Source organism: Ricinus communis, chromosome 3, assembly GCF_019578655.1.
Source record: "Ricinus communis isolate WT05 ecotype wild-type chromosome 3, ASM1957865v1, whole genome shotgun sequence".
Lineage (NCBI taxonomy): Eukaryota > Viridiplantae > Streptophyta > Magnoliopsida > Malpighiales > Euphorbiaceae > Ricinus > Ricinus communis.
The window spans coordinates 23017284-23026082 of NC_063258.1; the positions used below are offsets into that span (position 1 = coordinate 23017284).

At 29.4% G+C, this 8799-nt stretch overlaps 2 protein-coding genes across 4 annotated transcripts; one reads left to right on the plus strand and one right to left on the minus strand.

Moving 5' to 3' along the window:
• The first annotated feature begins 1084 nt into the window (after positions 1-1084).
• LOC8277244 (WAT1-related protein At4g28040) lies at positions 1085-5319 on the plus strand. 2 transcript variants are annotated; one of them, XM_015724803.3, is made up of 8 exons: positions 1086-1242; positions 1320-1560; positions 1635-1703; positions 3874-3990; positions 4079-4307; positions 4397-4555; positions 4687-4835; positions 4946-5319. In XM_015724803.3, exons 2-8 carry the CDS (start codon positions 1379-1381, stop codon positions 5181-5183), a joined length of 1143 nt encoding a protein of 380 aa, XP_015580289.2. In that variant the 5' UTR covers positions 1086-1242; positions 1320-1378; the 3' UTR covers positions 5184-5319. The 2 variants fall into 2 exon arrangements, with proteins under 2 accessions (XP_002528210.2, XP_015580289.2); XM_002528164.4 differs by having other exon boundaries at positions 1085-1560.
• A 928-nt stretch (positions 5320-6247) lies between these two features.
• Positions 6248-8570, minus strand: LOC8277245 (WAT1-related protein At4g28040). Of its 2 annotated transcripts, none has more exons than XM_015724801.3 (7): positions 8210-8570; positions 8064-8129; positions 7854-7970; positions 7205-7436; positions 6961-7119; positions 6625-6776; positions 6248-6496 (listed from the first exon to the last, which is right to left on the minus strand). In XM_015724801.3, exons 1-7 carry the CDS (start codon positions 8395-8397, stop codon positions 6280-6282), a joined length of 1131 nt encoding a protein of 376 aa, XP_015580287.2. In that variant the 5' UTR covers positions 8398-8570; the 3' UTR covers positions 6248-6279. The 2 variants fall into 2 exon arrangements, with proteins under 2 accessions (XP_015580287.2, XP_002528211.2); XM_002528165.4 differs by having other exon boundaries at positions 6625-6773; positions 8210-8562.
• Positions 8571-8799: the final 229 nt, after the last annotated feature.

Consider the following 8799-nt stretch of genomic DNA (forward strand, 5'->3'; position numbering starts at 1 on the left):
TGCCAAAAGGGCTTTCCATATCTAGCTTCAAATTATTATATCTCCACCCTCCCATCGTCAATTCACTTGCTATTTCACCATTATTATTATGTTAAGAGTTTTATCAACATACTCAAATCTTGACGTACTCATATTGTTTTCCTTTTATTCTCAAGAATTTCCAAAAATAAAGATAGAAGCATATGAAAAAATCTCATTTTTCGTCATTAATTTTTGAAACCTAAATTTTTCTTGATATATATGTTTAACTTTTAATACATAATATTCTTATTTTGATATGTATATTTACTTTTGACACAAGTAATTTAAATTTTTGTGTGATTTTATAATCTTTTTCTATTAATTTATTGGTTCATAAATTACATTCCTAATTAAATACTAACTTTAATTCTAAAGAATAACATATTAATTATATTCTAACATTATATTAATTAATAAACTAATTTTATAATTAGATAATAATTCTAGTTTTAGAAAATAACATTTTAAATTATATTTTTAATATAATATTCAATATTAAATTAATTTTTTAATTATATAATAAATTTTTTATTTTAAAAAATAGTAATATCGATTATATTGATATATTAATTTCTATAATATTAAAATTAATTAATAAATAATTTTTAAAATAATTTTTATATTATTATATTAATAAGACTTTAGAATTTTAAAAAATTAAAAAGAATTAAAAATATTTAAAAATAGTTAGGTTGCTATTATTATTAAAAAATTTATAAATCAAATACTAAATATTAAAAATTTTATTAAATTTTATCTATCAACTTAATTTTATAATTAAAATAATAAAATAATCGTGTGACATATTAATAATCGATTAGTATATATATAAATTATTATAGATATATATCTTGCAATAAATAAAAGTACGATACATATTTATCAATATGTTATATTTTTATATTAAAAGATAAATATATAATTATTTATAATTAATAATATATATTAATTATTTATTAATTTAATATATAGATGCCAATCCTTAAAAAGAAAATGGTAATTGCTAATGACCAATTTAGTTATTCTTTTTGTATATATCCAACAAATTTCAATCTCTCGATCTAAAAGGAAGCTGCCATTTTGCGATGAGTTGTCTTCCTTTCAGTTTTTATTAATATATTTTTTTGTACTCCGTCTTTAGTAGATAACTCAAAAGACCGACCTGGTTCTATCATTTCACTTGTCCCTTAATCTGTCTCCACATGCTCAAAATTCACAGACGTGCGCCTCCTTCATTTCATAATTCACAGTAATGATTCTGGAACATATATCCTGACTTGCTCATTCATTTTCTCCAGGGTGCCAAGTTCTTTTTGCAGCTGTGCAGTGACCTGAACTTGGGGGAAGGCATTGAGAAATGGGTAGATTTTATGACTGTAAACCAGTGATAGCAATGGTCGGATTGCAATTCATTTATGCAGGAGTTTCTCTCTTCACAAGAGCCGCTCTGGTGCAAGGAATGAATACAAGGGTCTTCGTGGTCTACAGACAAGGAATAGCAACTCTAATCATGGCACCTCTTGCTTATCTTTCAGTCAGGTATAGGGTTACACCAGACCTCTCTTTTTTGTCTGTCTGTGATATAATCTTTCTGAGACTTGCTTCTAGTGCAGGAGAAAACCTCGTATGTCTTCTCTGGGGCTAAAGTTCTTTGCTTGGATATCCCTTGCCTCTCTTATCGGGTATGTGTTATCAGTCTATATCTCATAATTTATGCCTTCTTTTCTGTTCAATAGATTCGCACATATGCTGATTTGTTGCACTAGCAATGATATAAAGAGAAATTCTTATGCAGATTTAATTTATATTCTTTAATGAATTTTTTCTTTTAAAAAATATTTAATTCTTATGTATAGCACTCAATTCTTTTTCCTTTAAACATTTTTAAGTGCTTTTTTTGAAAATTATTTTAATCATAAAATGTGTTATTTATTCTAATGTAAGAAAGATATAATAATGCACAAATTAAATTTCTCTCTGTTTCTGTTAAAAATCAAAAGACAAATGGCAGACCCTCTCTCTATGTACATATAAAACAGCCTTAAGGTGCCAAAAATTATCGTGTTTTCCTAAATGGACGAATGTGTAATGGAAAAAGAATGGTCATTATTGCATGTTTGAAGCTCCAAATGGTTTGTGATTAAAGGAAAAGTTTAAACATTTTTTAAGAATAATTAAAGTGATAATGTTTTGCTCCAAATGGTTTGTGATTAAAGGAAAAGTTTAAACATTTTTAAGGAATAATTAAAGTGATAATGTTTCTTGAATTTACATCAACTCCTTTTTCATTTTATTTTTGTACTATTAATATATATATATATAACAAAAATGAATAATTCATTAATGAGAATTTATAAATATATCTTAATAAAAGAAATAAAGATAAAAGGTAGGATTATATCCTTAAACTTTTGATCAAATCTCAATTAAATTTTTAAATTTTAAGTTGGAATAATTAAGCTCTTAAACTACATAATACGGAACAATTAGATTTTTCTATGCAATTCCGTTACTACTGTCATTAACTATTTTGACAAAAGGTACATATAACACTCTAACTTTTTAAATAAATATCAATTAAGTCTTTAAACTAAATAATACGATACAATGCAACTCCATTACTACTATAGATTATTATTTTTATTGATAATAGCCCATATAAAATGACAAGCAATAGCATAAAGACATTAAAATTATAAATTCTTCTTTTTATATTTTCAAAAAATAATATGAAAATTAAAATAATTATTTTAACAAAAAAAAAAGAAGATAAAACTTAGGTGTGAAAAATATAAGAGTTAATATAAAGCCTAAGTGTGAAAAATGAGAGGGTTTTATCTTGTTTTTTTTATTAAAATAATAATTTTTTAGTTTAAAAGCTTAATTGTTCCATCTTATAGTCTAAGGACTTAATTGAAATTTTATCAAAAATTTAGAGAGTTATTCATACCTTTTGCCAAAATAGTTAACTCCAAAAATAACAAAGTTGCATAAAAATACTTAATTATTCGGTATTTTTTAGTTTAATTAAAATTTAAAAATTTAATTAAAATTCGACTAAAAATTTAAAAATTATACATACTTTTTACCAAAAATAAATATAAAACACTAAAAAATATATATATAAAAATTTATCTCTAATAATTATTAATCATATTAATTAAACAATAAATTTCACTATTTAGTGATACTAAGTTATATATAAATTTTATAACGAAACTAATTATCTGAAGGTCAAATTTATTTTCCATTTTATGCACTACTATCATAAATTGAGAATTAAATATTCACATAATTTATTTATATTTAGAACTCAACACCACACAGTAGAAGATACATACAACTGCCTAACAACACACTAAATAATTCTAATTTTAATAATTCTAAACTGATGTGAGAAGTTAATTTCGATTTTTTGTCAAGTAATTAATCAAAATAAAAATAAAAACAAATACTTTATCAACACTGAATCACTTCTCCTTCCTTCCTTCTTCTTTATCCTTTTCCTTCCTTCCTCTTCCCATAGTCATCGTTACAACAAGAAGTCGCTGCGTGCTTCCCAGATTTCTCCAAGCCATAGATCAAAATTCAAATCCCTTTACTTCTCCTTTGGGAATGTCCCTTTACTTTACCTTCGTTTCTTTCCCACGTTTCTAGCAAACCTGTCAGCTTTCAAAGCACTTACATTTGGAAATGGGTAACTTACTTTAGCTAACGATCTCAACGTACAAGAGATTTGGATGCTATAGTATTTTATTGATGCTCAGTGCATAAAGCAGAACTCAATAGTTTCTTGTTAAGTGGTTAATTTTATTATTTAATGGATAATTATTGTCATTTGATCACTTGCAGAATAACTGCCAACCAAAATGCTTATTTTGAGGGCCTCTTCTTAACCTCTTCAACTGCAACAACTGCAATGACTAATCTGATTCCGGCTATCACCTTCGTAATGGCGGCCATTTTTGGGTATATATACTAAACTAAGTATTAGATCAATTAAACTTGTGTTTCAATTTTAATTTCTATTACAACCCTTTTCAAAATATCCGAATAGAATGGAGAAAGTGAATATCCGAAACTTGAGAAGTATTGCTAAGATTATTGGCACGGTCATCTGCGTAACTGGAGCCATTTCTATGGCATTACTCAAAGGCCCTAAGCTATTAAACTCAAAATTGTTACCTCCAATGTCTACCTTAAGCTCTGAAGGTGACAATTGGTTGTTGGGATGCATATTTCTCTTTGGATCCAGCTGTTTCTGGTCGTTTTGGATGATTTTGCAGGTTTTTCACCCTTCCAGAATACTCTTGAGCTAGGCATGTAATTAATGGTATTCTGATTAAAAAGATTTGTGTTTTCAAATTTTTAACAGGTCCCAATTTCAGAAAGTTGTCCTGACCACTTATATTCATCTGCCTGGATGGGTTTCTTGGCTACAATAGAATCAGCAATCATTGCTCTTTCTTTAGAAAAAAATGGTGCAGCTTGGAAGTTGAATTCATATCTTGAAATGGGTTGTTGTTTATATGCGGTAAGCATTTATTTTCCTGGTTTTAAATAGAAAATTTAAGTTGGAATCGATTGATAACTGTGAACAAGTTTAAGGGGAAAATTAAAATCGTATTATTTTCAGAATATTTTCTGAATTAGTTATTGGATCAGGGAGTTGGACTGGCTGTATCCTTCTTTCTTCAAGCATGGTGCATTTCTCAAAGAGGTCCTCTCTTCTCTGCAATGTTCAATCCTTTATGCACTGTTATAACAGCCATTATTGCTGCTATATTTCTGCATGAGGAAACATATCTTGGGAGGTACGTCATTTTAACTCTACTTAGCATTGATTTTACTTGAACTTCATTACTAAGCTCTACTTGAATTTTAATTTGCAGCTTCTAATAATTTTGTTTTGCTATTTATACAGTTTGATTGGTGCCTTAGCTGTGATAATTGGTCTATATGTTGTGCTGTGGGGTAAAGCCAAAGACCTTGAAGAAGTTAACAAGGGTACACACTTGAAGCTACAAAATGATGGTTCAGGAATTGTACAAGTGATAGTAGATGATGAATCTTTTGAGAAGAAGAACTGTAGAGCTGATTTAGAAGAGCCATTTATTTCTCACAAATCTGCTAATATTGATGAAAATAGTGTCTTTCCTTGAATCCTAGACTCTGCTAATTATGCACATCAGCACCCATTTAAGTCCTGGAACAGATAGTTTAAGCTTCAATTTTTATGATAGCTTTGTGCTCCCAAGGATTTTGAGAAGGAATAAAGAAGAGTTAAATTGAAAGCTATTTTAAAATGAAATACAAATATGATATGGAGGAATCTCATTTAGCCCATTTAAAAATATGAGAAATCTTGAGATTGGGTTCTCTCCTCGGGCACTAGATATGAATTTTTATTTTTACTATTACTCATTATGTGATTAATCTAATTAATTTGATCATATTTATTAATTAAATTAATTAATAAATAGCATTACTAATGCATTAAGTCTACGTCTAACTCTATTAAGCTTTTCAATATTAATTATAAATGAAAATTTTATTAAATAAATAATATTATATATTTAATAATAACAGTCGCACAATATATGAATTGATAGTTATTTATTTATTCTCATTTTTATCTTTCACATTTATATAGGTTTATTCAAATTTCTTCACTTTGTAATCACTTGAGTAGAGTTGCATACCGATTCCAACAAAATTGGTTCTCTTTAAATAAATTTTTGAAATTTTCGTAAATCTTCTTAATCCCTTATATTATAAGTCAAGCATTCGAAACAATTTAGAATTTTAAATTATAATTGCTGAACCAGCAAGCTTATTCCCTACATGACGTGCTATAGTTAGCCATAGTCACAAGTAATGAATAATAATAATGTTCATTTTCGCCCTTGCCAGGCTCAATTTGATCCTTATTCACATTTACAGCGAATTTAATCCTTAAATTTTTCAAATAGTTCCAATTGATGGGTGAACGTAAAGAGTGGATGGTAATAAAAAGAGTTCGATGGTTATATTGGATTATTCTCACTCTTACAAGCAATATAATTCTTAAATTTTTCAAATAGATCCTGTAAATAATAGTGTTGATGTTAATTAAAAAAGGCGACAGTAACGGTGTTGGATTGTGAATCTATATCTGATCTACGGTCTTGGTCGATATATATATTATATATATATATATATATATATGATCATCATGTTTCAGAGATTAATCAAGGAAAATGAAATTGATTATCCTCATTAATTAATATCGACAGATTTATGAGAAATAAGTGGCACTTCCAAATCAGCTGTACAATTCCTCTTCTCTAAAGATTCATCTGCTGTCACTTGTAAAATGCTTGAATTATCATTTTGTAGCTCCAAGTGCATATCTTTCTTAATTTCTTCATGGTCTTTGGCTTTACCCCATAGCACAATATACAGACCAATTATCACAGCTAATGCACCGATCAAGCTGTCAAGGAGAACATAAAAATTAAGTTGCAGCTATCAGAAAAGATTGGATTACTAACATGCTAATGTGATGAAATAATTTGATCGTCATCAAGATTTTGGTTAAGATATAGAGTCGAATTAAATTACCTCCCAACATATGTCTCTTCATGTAGAAATACAGCAGCTATAATAGTCACTATAACTGTGGATAAAGGATTGAACATTGCAGCAAAGAGGGGACCTCTTTGAGAAATGCACCATGCTTGAATGAAGAAGATCAAAGACTGTACAATTCCCTGCTTCAAAAGTAATTTCAAGAAAAGAAATGGTACAGATCACACATTTATAACAGCAATTTTTATGACTATGCATCTAAAAAAGAACCCATAAATACCAGCATTATGTCAAATTCAGGTATTGTCTATTTGAAAAGCTGGTACATGGAAATGTATTATTGTTAAAAGAAAATAAGTATCTGCTTACCGCATATAAACAAGAACTGATTTCAAGATATGAGTTCAAATTCCAAGCTGCACTATCTTTAGTTACAAGAAGTGTAACCGCTGCCGATTCTATCATAACCAAGAAACCCATCCAAGCAGATGAATACAAGTGATCAGGACAACTTGCTGAAATGGGGACCTGTTAGAAAATTGAAACAGAGATAAAAGTTTATTGATCAGAATATCATAAGCTTAAGACTACTTAGAAGTGGGAACACAATTACCTGCAAAATCATCCAAAGTGAATAGAAACAACTGCTTCCGAAAAGAAGTAGACATCCCAATAACCAATAATTGTCAATTTCAATGCCGGATGAAGATTTTGGTGGTTGCAATTCTGTGTTTAACAGTTTAGGACCTTTGAGAAACGCCATGGAAATGGCTCCACTCACACAGAAGATTGTACCTATAATCTTGGCCATACTTCTCAAGCTTACCACTTTTACTTTCTCCATCCTAGTCAATTCAGACACTTTTAGTTTTAGCTTTTAACCTTATTGGTTCAACCTTTTGCTTCTTTTCTGTTTGATTTCCTCAACTAAGAAGTACTTTTCATGCATATTGATTTTGCAGAAACAAAAAACATTTTTTACCAAAAGAAATATACCTCACTAACCCAATTTAGTTCATCGTTATAAGAACATTGGAACTGATACATCATTAAAATTGAAAAGCATCACTCCTATATAAGAAAACAATGTGAAGCTCATTCCTATTAAGGTGAAATTTGGGTTTTACATCACTAAGATTGAAACACCCAATGACTACAGCAAGGTTTAATTGTTGAAAATCAGTGACATCAACTAAGAAAGTGATAGATATTAGCTCAATTTGATCATGTAACATATACATAACCTAGTTCAGTGCTTGTACCCCAGAATGGTTGCCATAACAAAAGTGATTGCAGGGATCAGATTATTCGTTGCACTTCCTACAGTTGAAGAGGCTAAGTGTAGTCCTTCAAAGTAGAGAAATTGATTTGCAGTTAGCCTGCAAGTCAAATGAAAATTTTAATTTTTTTTTTTAAAAAAGAAGTATGAGAAAAAGCAAAAAGAATCAATGGATGTTTCAGATAGAGAGTACCCAAGAGAGGCAAGAAAAATCCAGGCAAAGCTCCTTAATCTCAAAGGAGTCTTGTAAGAAATCCTCCTGCAAACCCAATAGCAGAAAAAGTATTGGGAAAGAAAAAAGACGGAGAGTATGTATAAACATATACGTGTATGTATTACCTTGTTGAAACATAAGATAGAGGAGCTATGATCAGAGTTGCTATGGCATGCCTGTAGACAACAAAGGCCATAGAATTCAATCCCTGCAAAAGGGCAGCTCTAATGAAGAGAGCAATCCCTGCATTCATCAATTGTAACCCAATTAGGGCCATAACAGGCCTGCAGTTACTGCCACCATACCCACCCATTCTTTTCTTCTACTCACATCTATGCTATGACTCGTGAGTATTAATTTGAAGACAGAATTGTGACTCTGAAGGTTACTCCAACAAGTAATTTGGGTGAGCAATTTTCAGAGAGAAGATACATAAAGATTATTAGGTTAGCACCCAACAAAAAGTTATATTTATATATTAGGTGCAATGACTTCATCTTTTGACAAATTATTAATTTGCGAGACCCACCCGTCTGTCTGGGAAAGCTTTCTTCTTTCAGCAATGTTGGCTAGAAAAGAAAAATCACAAGAGGCCAAAGACAAAATAAAATGAAAATCACGTGAAGGAGATGGAACAATCCAAATCAAGAAAATGAATAAAAATAAAGAATTGTACTGAGAGCCGCATGATCTTATTAGTGTCAACCAGCTATTC

What these genes read in the sequence shown, in the direction of transcription:
- LOC8277244 (XM_002528164.4), top strand. Translation starts at nt 1,379, where the DNA reads ATGGGTAGATTTTATGACTGTAAACCAGTGATAGCAATGGTCGGATTG. An exon ending in CTTGCTTATCTTTCAGTCAG is followed by an intron (nt 1,561 to 1,634) that starts GTATAGGGTTAC and finishes CTTCTAGTGCAG; the next exon opens with GAGAAAACCTCGTATGTCTT. An exon ending in GAGGAAACATATCTTGGGAG is followed by an intron (nt 4,836 to 4,945) that starts GTACGTCATTTT and finishes CTATTTATACAG; the next exon opens with TTTGATTGGTGCCTTAGCTG.
- LOC8277245 (XM_015724801.3), bottom strand. Translation starts at nt 8,397, where the DNA reads ATGGGTGGGTATGGTGGCAGTAACTGCAGGCCTGTTATGGCCCTAATT. An exon ending in CTATCTTATGTTTCAACAAG is followed by an intron (nt 8,130 to 8,209) that starts GTAATACATACA and finishes TTGGGTTTGCAG; the next exon opens with GAGGATTTCTTACAAGACTC. An exon ending in GAAGAGACATATGTTGGGAG is followed by an intron (nt 6,497 to 6,624) that starts GTAATTTAATTC and finishes TCTCCTTGACAG; the next exon opens with CTTGATCGGTGCATTAGCTG.